Consider the following 14765-nt stretch of genomic DNA (forward strand, 5'->3'; position numbering starts at 1 on the left):
GCTGATGATTATTGCCTGCACAGATTGAAAAAAGAAAATGTTAACATGCAGAAACTTGTTCAAGAGCTTTTGATCCAGAATTGGCCGCACATCGAAATCTGGCTTGAGCACAGTGAAAATGTTGGAATAGAAACCATGAAACCTGTTTTAGAACAGGGCAGTGATCTCTTAATAGTACATGTCCAATCGAGCCAACGAGGCTGCTCTTTTGTCAGGTGCAGCAAGTAATTTTAACATGAAGCGCAGTGGAGGAAAGAGGCAAAACTTTAGCCAGATATTCTGCAAATGTCCTTTGCCTATCTTAGCAGCAGGACCGTGTTGGGGTTCCAGGATTTCCTCCGAAAGAAAATATTCTGCATAGCCCCTCAAGTTCTGAAAGGAAAAAAAAACCCTTCTTGGTGCTAGATCAAGGCTGCTATTGTTCTGAAGGCTTCAGCTGCTTCTCCAGGACTAGACTTTGGGTATACAAACCAGTAAGAGACAAATCTTTCCCTACTGAAAGGTCAAAATATTTCTATAGCAAGAATTTCTTGTAATTTAAGTAGTGTCTCGTCTGCAATAATCTACACATATCTGCCCATTTGCAAAATCCTTTTGGCCGGCTTGATCCCCGATGCGCTTTAACAGCCTCCCGGTGTGCTATAACAGCCTCTTGAGCATACGCAAGAGTAAGGTCACCCCATGGCTGCCAACGAAGATGGAAGAAAACCGGAAAAACGGGAGAAGATGTCAGCATGAGATAGAATCATTGGAGGACAGGTCAGTAAAAAAAAACAACCTTTAATTCTGCTTTAAATTGCACATTTCTTCCTTCCCTGCAACTTAATTTTTTAGATGAACAGTGTCAAGCAACACAATGAGAAGTGCTATGGAGACCTGATCATTGTGGAGTCCAAGGTATGGGGCTTCAAGGATCATGGGATCAAGCCCAAGTACTACAGAATTGACCTCAAAACTAAAATTACATTTTAAAGGAGTTTGTCAGGTTAATATAAATTGAATATTCATATTTACCCATTTAAAGGGTTTAAAAGATAGATATATACATAGATATATATATATATATATATATATCCTGGTGCTGGCTCCTTAAGTTGCTGAAACAGGATTTATCGTGTCATTATAAAATGTCCCTCTGCCTGCCGGTGTTCAATTGTACCTGGTTGATCCTGCCTACCAAGAGTAAAATGACCACCCTAGCATGGCTGGGTCATCACGCTAAATATACAGGTGTGCAGGGCAAGAGCACAGCGCACCTGTATCTTCAGTAGTCAGCCACAGCCGCCCCCTGCTACTGCATTTGGCTTGGGAAAGGAGGAAGTGATGCATGCTGCCAGGCCTGATTGTGTTCCATTGCTATGGAAACACAGAAGCTATGTGGCAAGGTCATCTGTCAGGACGTGCATGCCCTGAAACTTAACACAATACAGGCATCCATTTCTGTGTATAAAAAGGATTTTGTCCTGAGTTAAGAGTTACAACCACTTTAAGCCCATAAGTGCTTTACCCATATTTACAATGCCAACTTCAATAATTTCACTGAAAAACAAGTCGATTATTATAAAGATATAGACCCCACTCCAACGCATTGTAAACTGATTGGCTAAATGGAGAGGCAAGGGAGCAAACTGAGTATGTTCCACTATAGAGGGGGAAAATTAAAGTAAACATGTACATACAAAAGAACATATCAACAAAAGCCCATATATAACCAAGTGTGCAATAAATCAACTTGTGTAGGTTAAAATTAAAAAAAAAAAAAACGGAATTTTTGTAAAATCTTACCTGTAAAATTCCTTTCTCTGAGTCCTCCGACAGTCGCCGCCTCTTCATATTCGTCACATATGGGGTATTAGACTTTGCTCCGAAGGAGTAGCTAGGCAACAGAATATGTTAACAATAAAGCTTTAACATATCCCACCCTCAAGGGGTGGTCCCCTCAGTCAATACCCTCCTACTTCCTGCAACCATATCTCAGTTTTAGTGGAATAGCAGTAGAGTATACATTCAAACCCCAAAAGAGGGGCGGGGGCGGCGACTGTCGGAGGACTCAGAGAAAGGAATTTTACAGGTAAGATTTTACAAAAATTCAGTTTTCTCTTACGTCCTCCGACAGTCGCCGCCTCTTCATATTCGTCACATATGGGGACGTCCCAAAGCAGTGCAAACATGAGGGGTGGGAAACGCATCCGCGCCGAAAGGCAACGCAGTCTCCACATCAAAGAAAGGAACCTTACCAAAGGAAGGAAACCAGCTGGGCAACAGCAAAAATAAGTGCTCAACAGGAGCAACAACCCAGGAAAAGACAAAAAAACCAGGGGATACAAAAAACTATCCCAACAGCCAGGAGTCCCCAACAAGGGACCCTATGGAACAGCCGCACTAAGAACCTTGCGGCCAAAGGAAGCATCCGCCGATGCCTGAACATCTACTTTGTAGAATTTTGTGAAAGTGTGCACGGTCGACCAAGTCGCCGCCTTACACACCTGGGCTACAGAAGCCCCATGACGGCAGGCCCAAGACGTACTCCGAGATCTAGTAGAGTGCGCCTTCACAGGTACAGGGGGAACCTTCCCCTGCAAAGCATAGGCCTGTTCAATGGTCTGCCTGATCCATTTGGCGATGGTAGAGGCCGAAGCCGCCATGCCCTTCCGAGGACCCTCCGGAAGAACAAACAAGGAGTCCGTCCTACGAAAAGACTCAGTCGATTTAAGGTAAACCCTTATCGCCCGAACATCCAGAGAGTGCAATCTCACCTCCTTTGGATGTTTAGGCTTCGTGCACAACGAAGGCAAAACAATATCCTCGTTAAGATGGAATTCCGAAACTCGTTTCGGCAGAAAAGAAGGATTAGGTCGCAAGACCACCTTATCCAAATGAACAACCAGGTACGGAGACTTGCAGGACAAAGCCGCCAGTTCCGACACTCTGCGAGCCGAAGTGATCGCCACCAAAAAGGCGACCTTTTTGGACAACATAGACAACGAGATCTCCCTGATCTGTTCAAAAGGAGCACGTTGTAACACAGATAGAACGAGATTCAAGTCCCAAGGGGGCAAAGGATCCCTCCTAGGAGGAACCAGATGCCGCACACCCTGAATAAAAGTGCCAACCAAGGAGTTGGAAGCCACGGGACGTTGAAACAGAACGGCCAGCGCAGACACCTGACCCTTTATCGTAGCCAGCGCCAAACGCTGATCGACACCCGTCTGAAGGAAAGACAGCACACGGGAAACCGAGTACGTGCGGGGTGAAAACCCCCTGGACTCACACCAGGCAAAATAGGCCTTCCAAGTACGGTAATAAACCTTCCCCGAGGAAGACTTCCTCGCGTTGATCAAAGTATGAACGACCTCTGGAGAGAGACCCTTCTCCTTCAGGACCTCGGTCTCAACAGCCAGGCCGTCAAAGCCAGCGACTGTAAAGCAGGATGGTAAATCGGTCCCTGAGACAGTAGATCGTCTCGAAGAGGCAGACGCCAAGGGGCGTCGACCGCCAGATTCACGAGGTCTGCGTACCAGGACCGGCGAGGCCAGTCCGGTGCCACAAGAATCACCGTGCTGCGTTCCGAGTGTAACCTGCGAAGGAACCTGGACAGCAACTGAATCGGTGGAAACGCGTACATCAGCCTGTACTGATGCCACGGGGCCACGGGGCCACTAACGCGTCCGACGCGTCTGCCCGAGGGTCGCGCGTCCTTGCCACGAACCTCTTCACCTTGTAGTTGAGGCGAGACGCGAACAGGTCCACATCTGGAAGACCCCACTTCGCGCACAACATCTGGAAGACAGCCGGGTGGAGAGACCATTCCCCCTGATCCAGGGTCTGGCGACTCAGATAGTCCGCCTGCCAGTTCTCCACTCCCGGAATGTGAACCGCCGTTATCGCCGGGACATGAGTCTCGGCCCAAGACAGAATGTCGGCCACTTCTCGAGCCGCTCGGGCACTCCTGGTGCCCCCTTGGTGGTTGATGTAGGCCACCGCCGTGGCATTGTCCGTCTGCACCCGAACCGGGCAGCCCTGCAGCCGGTCCGTCCAGCGATGAAGACAGAGCCTTATCGCACGCAATTCCAGAATGTTGATCGGGAGGGAAGACTCCCCCTCCGACCAGGTCCCCTGGGCGGACAGAACGCCCAGAACACCACCCCAGCCCGACAGGCTGGCATCCGTGGTGATTATCGTCCACGAGATCGGACGAAACGACTTGCCCCCGGACACCAACGGGGACTGGAGCCACCACAGAAGGTTTTCCCTGGTGCGATGACTCAACGAGATCTGAAGATCCAGAGATTGAGGTCGCCCGTCCCACTTGGACAGGATCTCCGCTTGGAGACCCCGCGTGTGAAACCGCGCGAAAGGAATCGCCTCGAAGGCCGAGACCATCAATCCCAGACATCTCATACACGTCCGCAGAGACGAGTGTGGAACGTCCCTGAGGGACCTGACTTCCTCCTGAAGAGTCCTGAGGTTGTCTTCCGGCAGGAAGACCTTCGCCTGCACCGAGTCCAGTATCATTCCCAGATAGGGGAGACGAACCGACGGACTCAGTGTCGACTTTGGAACATTTATCGTCCAACCAAACTCCTGCAGAGTTTGCATTGTGACAGACAGGTCCTTCTCCAGACCCTGTCTGGTCGCAGACCGAACCAGAATGTCGTCCAGATACCCCAGGACAGAAATGCCCTGGGCCCTCAATAATGCCAGAACCGGTGCAAGCACCTTGGTGAAGACCCGCGGAGCCGAGGCGAGACCAAAGGGCAACGCCACGAACTGGTAGTGATCCTCCGCAATGGCAAATCGAAGGTATCTCTGATGACCCTCGAATATGGGGATGTGAAGGTACGCATCCTTCAAATCGATGGAGGCCATGAATTCCCCCGGAACCAGGGCAGCCACCACCGAGCGCAGGGATTCCATGCGGAACTTGCGAACCCGCACAGAGCGGTTCAGAGCCTTCAAGTCCAGAATCGGACGAATCTTGCCCTCCTTCCTGGGCACGGTGAACAGATTGGAATAAAACCCCCGAAATCGGTCCCGATGAGGCACCGGAACCACCACTCCCTGAGCCCTCAGGTCCCGCACCGCCAGGTGCAGATCCCGCAGTCGCTCTGGAGACAGTTGAAGATTTGAGGGAAAAAATCTGCTCTCCGGCCGAGAGAGAAACTCGATCTTGTAACCAGATCGAACGATTTCCAGAACCCATCTGTCCCGCACACGGGCCAACCAGGGCTGAATAAAACCGAGCAAGCGTCCCCCCACCCCAAAACTGGGTGAGGGCGCCCCTTCAGGCCGAACTGTTATGGGCAGCAGGTCCGGATTGGCCGGACTTCTGTTTCCCAGACCAGGGCTTCTTCTGAGAGCCTTGGCCTTTGAACGGTTTGCCCTTGTAGTGCGGCCGAAAGGCACGAAAGGACACCTGAGGGGGCCGAAAATTAGCATGCTTCTTCCCAGAAGCCCCCTTAGCCTTGGGGAAATGGGGCAAGAGAGTGCTCTTACCCCCGGTGATCCCCTTAATCAACACATCCAGGGACTCCCCAAAAAGGCGAGACCCATCATAAGGTAGATTGGCTAAGGTCTTACGTGAAGATTGGTCCACCGACCAACATTTCAACCAAACCAGGCGGCGAGACAACACCGCCACGCTGTGCACACGTGCAGCCAACGGAATCAGGTCCAGGTCCGCATCACACAGATACACGACACCCTGGTGGATCTGATCCACCATATCCAGGGTCGCCGCCGAGGCCGAATCGGCCACTAGGACGCGCCTAAGCATCTGCGTCCAACTTGCGATCGCCTGGGCCGCCATGAGAGAAGCAAACAGAGCCTTAAGCATAGAGCCCGTAACAGAATAAGTATGACGGGCAAGAGACTCCAGTCTCCTATCCGTGGCATCACGGAAAACAGGGGAACCCTCTGCAGGAATCGCAGTGGCTTTGTTCAAAACCGCAATTGCATGATCCACTGGCGGAGGCACACACCACCGTTCATCAGTGGCAGGCGAGAAAGGATAACGCAGCTTGAATTTACTTGGTACCGCAAAAGGCTTGCGCAGATCGCGCCATTGATCCTTAACAGCGCGCTGAAAATCAGCATTGCAGGGAAAAACCTGCGGCGTCCTGCGTTTTCTCTGCGTCCCATAAGCCGCCAAAGCAGCGGGGGGACACACTTCGTCCTGCAAACGTAGCGTCTGCTTAATGGAAGCAATCAACTCATCCATGATTGCAAGCTCTTCAGGCGAGCCAGGGGGAGAATTATCAACCCCCTCAACTTCAGCCTCTACCTCAGACCCCACTAGATCAAGAGAGGAGCGGGACCCCGATAGGGGGGTCCCTGCCAGAACAGCCCCATCACCTTCACCCTCAGAATCAGAGGACAGAGCAACTCTGGGCCGTTTAGTAGATTGAGCAGCCACCAGCATTTGCACCTGGGCAGCAAGGCCAGCCACAATAGTGGCTAAATCCCCCCCTGGGGGGGAAACAGCGGTCCCCTGGCTTTCCACCAATACTGTGGGAAACTTGCCCTCCTGAGAATCCATTGCCCCTGTAATGCCAGACAACCAAGGGTTAACTGCCCCCTTTTAGCAAGCGCGGCAAGCGCAGCCCACCGCACCACACTCAGGCACAATGAGACCCCCACAGGGAATATACAAACTGAGTACAGGCAATGGATAACAAGAACAGAAGGATAAAACCTGAGGAGACCCCGCTGCTGCTGCTGCCTCGATCGGTGTTCCAGGAGAGAGGAAGTGATGCTGCCAGGGCGCTCTATGTAAGCCTATGGAGGCTACAAGAAAATGGCCGCCGTGCATGTAAACCATGCGGCCGGAGCGGGCGCCGGTAAAATGGCGTCGTTTGGCGCCGAAAACGCCGCTCCACAGTGCATAAAAAACACACACATTACATCCCAATATAAGGATACATGTTAGATCGCCGCAGCGATCGCTGTATATGCCCAAACATGCCAAGAAAAAACATGCCCCACAGCACACAGCACCTCACACTGCCCAGCCTGACACACACAGTGTCATACAGCTCCCCCCCCCCTTGCAGCCCACAGCATGCAGCCGAGAGATAGGGAGACAAGCAGTGTGATTAAAGGCAGGTTACACAGTCCCAGACTGAGACCCCCCCAGACAGACAGGTCCCCACATAAATACACTTACCTCACATGGCGTGGGGAACCCGCACAGGCGAACAAGCCGCTGCACATGAGGCAGGGAGAGTCGCAATTCAAGACGCACATAATGGAGGTTAAGAAAACGCACAGCGTCCGGTGAGGTAGCCACCTCACCAATCATCCCTGCACCGAACAGGGATGGGTCGTTCACTGTGCCAGGAGCGTTACCTGGCTGAACGCTCGATGGCAGACTGGGAAGCCACTGACCCACGACCTGCGACCAGGGGGATCAGCCCGAGACCCAGTCCGCATGATCCTCTTCGTCCGAAGAACTAACTAATGCTGACAAAAATAACAGCTAAGTAAAGGTAGAGAGAAAACTCAAACAAAATATTAAAAAGAAGAAAGAGTCTGGGACAAAAAGTCCCAGCACAGAGAGAGCCAGCCACTCCTGACAAGCTAGACATTAAAACTGAGATATGGTTGCAGGAAGTAGGAGGGTATTGACTGAGGGGACCACCCCTTGAGGGTGGGATATGTTAAAGCTTTATTGTTAACATATTCTGTTGCCTAGCTACTCCTTCGGAGCAAAGTCTCTAATACCCCATATGTGACGAATATGAAGAGGCGGCGACTGTCGGAGGACGTAAGAGAAAAAACATTTTGAAAAACATGAAAAACTTGAAAAGAAAACTTAAGAGTTCTTACACTCCTCAACTTTAAATCATCAAATGTTCTCCCTCAGATTTAAAATCAAATGTGCTCCATCAGATTTAAAGTCTGAAGAGCGGAATAACTCTTATTTCATTAAGGTTTGAGTTTTTCTAGTTTAATTTTAACCTACACAAGTTGATTTGATGGATACTTGGTTATATATAGACTTTTGTTGATATAGGTTTGTCTATGAGAAGGATTTGGGTAGTGAGCAGCACTGTGTATATATTCATTTCATTCTAGGGCAATTGATTGCTTGTCTCAGCTGCAGCAAATATTAGGGTGGTATTCACTGCATATATTTCTCACACAAATTTAGGGGGGAGGGTGCAGGTTCATTCTAGAGAGTTTGAGAAATGCACACCTCCCCCTCTTACAGATATCATTCCAACATCCACCCAATTCTTGAAGGAACATGGTAGGTGCATTTACATAAGAAACGCAAAACGCTGTTGAATGAACCAAAATTCACTTTTTCCTATCAGCATTTTAATACCCTGAACACATTTACTACTCTGCCCCACCTGCAGACTTGAAAGTACATGTTGTCCCTGAATAATGCAAAATAAGACAGACATTCACACCACTGCAAGTGGTCTTAGCCACTGTGCTTCCGATAAAGAAAGGAAACATAGCAGCATCTTTACCTGCTGCTGCCTCTGAAATCTGGGTGGGATGAGTTTCTGGTGCTTGCCAAAATCCTGCATGGCAGATGGGGATTCTGTGTACTCCTCCTCACTGCTTGCATCACCTCCTCTGGACATTGCGGGAAGCTCCTCCTCCAAATTATCAGATGGTGCTTCCTGGGAGTACTCTAGGGAAAAAAAAAACAGAACATAATAAAATAAAAGGAAAAATTAAATTGTAAGCATATTAGGTCACCCCAAGTGCATATGGTCAGGTGCAAACTACAGATGTAAAAATTAGAAAATAAAATTGAAACTGCACCCGCATTCAGCTTTCATTTCCTGTAGCAAACAAAGAGCATGACTAGGCAAAAGAAAAGAAAGAATTCAGTTCATCTCATTACATGCACATTTGCCCATTATACAGAAAAATACTAGTTGATCCTGCAGCAAATCCACTGCTGTCCTGTGCACTCAACTGCCTTGGCTCAAACAATGTTATCAGCTCTGCCCTGTTCACTTTGGTTATCTATAGAATACTTCCTACCTATGTTATGGAGATGAGGAGAGGATGCTCTGTAGTCCTAGGGTGACAATGCGGCTTCACCATTGATATAGTACAGTGACTGAATGCTGCTGGCCTAGGACAGAAATGGGTTACTGGCTAAATCTCCAGATGAAAATTAGGGAAAAAAGCTTAAAAAGGAAAAAAATGTATGCAGTCACCACATCTAAAGACTAGTAAGCTGCAATATATTGCATTTAAAGAAACTTTACATGAAATCTGTACTAATGATGACCTGCCCTCCTAAATATGCTAGTAGCCTGAGCGTCAATTGGGTCCAGCAGCTTTAATACTTTGAGTTACTGGCCCGGAACAAGGCTGCAGATCACGTTTCTTCTGTAAATGCTTGTCCTGTGCCAACAACACAAAAAACGCAAAAAACAAACAAAGAAAAACCCCAGAATTTTCTAAAGGTGTTCAGCAATGGAAGATTTCCCCAGGGACAGGTTCATTAATAGTGTCAAGTACAGCAGTAGATTTTGTGGGCAACACAACTTTGTCCTGATTTTATAAAATTATAGTGTCCTTCCATTTTTTAACATATGTTTATTTGTCTAGTCTGCAATTTCAAAGCCTTCAAGCCGCACCTTCAGGTGTTGTCCCCCCAAATGCAAAAACCACAAAGAAAAAATAAGATTTATCAAAAACCATTAGGATCCTTTGACAAAGTCTAGGGCTAAAGTGAAGAGGTTTCAGCTCTAAAGGACCACTCATACTTGCACATGCACTGTGTTAAAATGCACTGTGGTGCCATTTATTGGGAACAGCACCCTTGTGCACTATGCAGTAGCGGCCAATGCAAATGCACAGCAGCATACCCACGTTATTCATTGTGGTACCATGTGCATTTTGTGGACTGTTTCTGTGCATTACGAGGCCAATCATAATGATCCGACTGCCCTCCTACAAGCTAACACACCAATAGGCAGCAATAGTGTGGAGGGAACCTCAGCATTTGAAATTGCAAAGAGACACATACAGGCTTGGTAAATATCTCCCAAGTAGGCGTAGAACTCAAACTGTAACTTCAATTCCCAAAGTTGCACTTGCCCCCCTTCTTGACATATTATGATTGTTCCAACTTGTGACGGACATCCTCATTGTTCAACAATGAGCTGCAGGGGCAAGGGTGACTTACAGCTTATCTCTACACTTTATGGTTTTGGATAGTGTGGGAAAGGGTTAGAACCCATAATGTTTATTACAGTCTTTGGCCCTATTGGGGAAATTCCTCATTTGCTGTAGTATACTGCCAGCACACAAGGGAAGACCTCTCAAGCTGCTCACATGCATTTTTTTTATTCCTTGCAAATAGCCAGGTATATTGTTGGCAGTTCAGATACAGATACAGTAAAACGTTTGATAGTAACTTGGTCTGGGAGTGATTTGCAAGATAACCAAAATTTCTTTATAAATTTTAACTTGATAAAGGATGTCTGGATATACAAGTAGCGTCACATCACAATGGAGTATAAAAGAGAAGAGAGGTGCCTCAAAGTGTAGTAATATGGTTACATTTAATGAAGATACAACATTTAGCAACTCACATGGCTGATGATTAAAACAGGCACATCCAACTATGCAAGCATCCAGGGTAAAACTGTCCACATAGATCAACCTCCGGACCGCCATCAACATCATCCCTTCCACGCTGCACTCCACGAGCCCTTCAAGTCTCGCTTTCAGAATGCTCTCCTCTAGGGTAGTCTTCCCGATCATGACTGCAGACTAACAGCGGTGAGCCGGTGGTGCAGAGGATGGTCTAGGTCAGGGATATCTAAACTGCGTCCCTCCAGATGTTGCAGAACTACAAGTCCCATGAGACAAAGCAAGTCTCTGACAGCCGCAAGCATGACACCCAGAGGCATGATGGGATTTGTAGTTTTGCAATAGCTGGAGGGCCATAGTTTGCGTATTCCTGGTCTATGTGGACAGCTTTACCACGGATGCTTGCTTACTTAGATTTGCCTCTTAATCATTAACGATGCGAATTGCTAAATGCTGTACGTTCATTAAATGCAACCGTATTGCTACACTTAGAGGCACCTCTCTTCTCTTTTATACTGTTAAGCTCCTGCTGAATTTTTCTTCTAATCCCCTTGTGGAGGCTGCCATTTGTGGATGGACATTTTATGGTTACACATCCTATTGCATTGCTGTAATTTTTGTTATATGGACTATAAACTGAAGGACTTATGAATAAATGGTTGTGAAACAAATCTTTCCAAGTTTCCATTATTTATGGTGAAATTTGATTTGGTATACTACTGCTTTGGATTACAAGCATGTTTCCAGAATTAATTATGCTCGCAATCCAAGGTTTTACTGTATTAGTAACTTAAGTGAGATATCTGACCTGCACTAAACTATCAGCATAAGGCTACCCTTCCCAGTACTAGGCCAAAAGGAAGCACATTTCGATCTTTTGAGGTCTGTGACTTCATTATAGGTTCCCACCTACATGCTAGGGAGGAAATGAGGGCAGAATTAACCAGATTCTGGAAGATCTTAACTAAAGCTAAATTCCAAGTATAGATTGAAATGCATAGTTACATTGCTCCAGCTTGGACAACATAACTATGCATATGGCATACCAATGGGATCCATACGGAAGCTGGGAAATCAGCATAGTAGTCTCTAATACATCAGCAATGGTCTCCATCTTCCAGATCCTGTGTCGAGCGGCTGCCCTGCTGCATAGTCAATACAATTAGTTTGTCACAGTCACCATGTACAGAATGCCTTGCATTTTTCTCAGAGGGCAAGCAGTTGTCTCACTGGACTAGGCAAGGATCAAGACATAACCACCCTGCTTCTCTAACTCGATCAGATCAGAGAAAGCCTTACATTCATTGAAACAAAAAAGCAAGGCATTCTGCGAATGGCACCCATGCCGATTGGATGATACCCTGTGGTTACTAAGCAGCATGGGAAATTGCTCTGTATAGAACCCAGAACACAGTGGCAATACCTGTAGTGGTGACTGGGATTTCCAGCTTACAATGGGATCCCACAGGTATGGAAAATGCATCCTTACATTGGTCCAACCTATATCAGTAAATGCAATCTGCGGTTTTATCTATTGACTCTTTATGGTTACAAGAGAACAATAGTAACATAGGGACTGGCAAGATACCTCAAGACTGTTGGATGCTGAAGTGTCTTCAGCAAGATAATCAAAGATAATCACCTCAAAACAAAATGAGCTCGGCAGTTGTGAGCATTTTCCTTGGGGAAGGGGTTGGGGGGGGGGGGGGGGGTAGGGCTTGCTGATCTTTAGGCCCATTCACACCATATGCTTCTGATCCAGAAGCTGTGGCTTTTGTGCGTCGGCAAGAACCGGACAATGGAATGGGGCTGAATTCATGTATCCATGACATCACTCGCCTGCTTCCATTGCCCCTTCGTCCCATTCCCTACAGCAGCTGCATGCGACACCGGGGAGCCGCAGCTTCTGACAGCACTAAAGTGGATTAAAAAATTGGATTTTTGTACTCAACGTAAAATCCATTTTGCTGAGTTCATCAACGGACACAGTGCTCCATAACTGGTGGAGTATTTTGCCTCCTCCAGGAGTTAGGACTAGGCAGAACAAAAACACCTGGCTACGCCCATGGTCAATCCTCAGTTGGTATATAACTCCCTTCTCTGCTCTAGGTAATCAGTTTAGTAGCAAGCAGTATTAGAAGTATCAGAACTCCATAGAGGTGGGTGCTGTGTCCGTAAATGAACTCAGAGAAATGGATTTTACGGCAAGTACAAAAATCCCCTTTTCTTTCGTTCGACGGACACAGCGCTTCATAAAATCATAACTAGTGGGACGCCCAAAAGCAGTGCCAAAAGGAAAATGAGGGGTGGGGGAAAAAACCCAAGACTGAACATAAGAGCCCTTAACCAGGACACAGGAGCCTTAACCGGTTAACAGGAGCCCCGCCTGAAAAATAAAGGTTTAAAAACACCCCTCAAGAGGGAACAGCCCCCCTTTTAAAACAGCAGACTTAAAAACTTTTGTGGCCAAAATAAGCATCTGCAGATACCACAGTATTGACCTTATAGAATTTGTGAAGATATGCAAGGACCACCAAGTGGCCACCTTGCGATATTGTCTGTTGACAGAAGGCCCAAGAAGCACTTAGCGCCCGAGTAGAATGCGCCATGACAGGGAAAGGTGAAACCTGACCTTTAATGGAGTAGGCCTGAGTCACCGTCCGCCTGATCCATCTGGAGATGGTAGCTGAAGAAGCGGCCAGCCCTATTCTTGGTACGTCCGTAAACCCAAAAAGCGAGTCTAACCTCCAAAAAGACTTCGTAGTTGCCAGATACACCTGAATCGCACAAACCACGTCCAAGGTATGCAAGGCAAATTCCTTGGGATGAGCTGGCTTGGGACACATGGAAGGCAACACAATGTCCTCATTCAAATGGAAGTCAGAGACAACTTTGGGCAGGAATCATGGACAGGGGCGAAGGACCACTTTACCCCTATGGACCACTAAATAGGGACTGCGACAGGATAATTCCGCCAATTCTGATACCCTGCGGGCCGAGGTAATAGCCACCAAGAATGTCAACTTCTCAGATAATGTAGGCAGGGGAATCTCCCAAATATTCTCAAATGGAGGCTTCTGGAGAACCGAAAGTACTAAAATTAAATCCCATGGTGGCAAAAGAGACGGTACAGGTGGAGCCACATGTCGAACCCTCTGAATGAAGGTACAAACTAAAGAGTGCCTGGCTAGGGGTTGCTGAAAGAATATTGCCAAGGCAGATACCTGGCCCTTGATGGTACACAAGGCCAACTTCTGATCAACACCCTGTTGAAGAAAGGTTAAGAGCCGAGCCACAGAAAAGGATCGAGGATGAGCGTCAATTGACTGACACCATGAAATGTACGCTTTCCACGTACAACGGTATATCATCTTGCTGGAAGACGACTCTCGCCTTCGCCATAGTAGGGATCATTGATCCAGACAGACCTCTATCCTTCTCCCTCAGTACCTGGCTTTCAATTGCTAAGACAGAGAAAGATGTACACCGCTCAGGCATTTGGAACTTCACAGCCAGCCATGGGTGCAGGACCTCGGATCGCCAGCACAAACAGGATACAAGAGAAATGGCCGCACACCAAGCGATGGCTTACAATGAAAGGCTTTATTGAACAAGAATGCAAGGTACAGAAAAATGGATGGTAGACAGGTTTCACACGACTCAAAAAGCGTGCTTGTTCACTACAACCTTCAATAGCTAAGCCATTAAAATCAGCGACTATAAAGCCGGATGGTAGATCAGACCTTACTACAACTGGTCTCATCTGAATTATAAAAAGGGACGTTTACAGCCACCAGGAGGATTAGAAGATCCTGATTCCTTGCAGGAACTGCGGAAGAAGCCTTAGTGGAGGATGATACTGGCCTTACCGTGGCCCTTGGACGCCTGCGGCATCTGTCAGAGCACCCCGTGACCTTGTCACGAACTTTGGTATTCTCCTGTGGAGCCGAAGCTGCTTAAGGAGCTGCATGTAAGATTGTGCAAACAGAACTTTCTTGAAGGTGGATACCACCAGACTCAGAACCTGTATGCAAAATGGGAGAGAGAACTATCTGTGATAGCAGTCGGTGAATCACGGTCTGTGGTCCCTGAAGTTTGTGCACAGGAAGGACCCTGGTCAGAAATAGAATCAGACCCGTCAATTCCCTGGACAGGGATAGGGGGACCTGAGGTAGTTCAGACATCACCTGAAT

At 47.6% G+C, this 14765-nt stretch overlaps 1 protein-coding gene across 1 annotated transcript in view; it reads right to left on the bottom strand.

The window, feature by feature from the left end:
• PRRC2B (proline rich coiled-coil 2B) overlaps window positions 1–14765 on the bottom strand; it is a 327590-nt gene that overhangs the window by 195325 nt on the left and 117500 nt on the right. The window contains exon 12 of the mRNA XM_082264226.1: window positions 8481–8647. Coding sequence (XP_082120352.1) covers window positions 8481–8647 — 167 coding nt within the window. The remainder of the gene's footprint in view (window positions 1–8480; window positions 8648–14765) is intronic.

Source organism: Pelophylax lessonae, assembly GCF_965119305.1.
Source record: "Pelophylax lessonae genome assembly, chromosome: 7".
In the NCBI taxonomy this organism is placed as follows: Eukaryota; Metazoa; Chordata; class Amphibia; order Anura; family Ranidae; genus Pelophylax; species Pelophylax lessonae.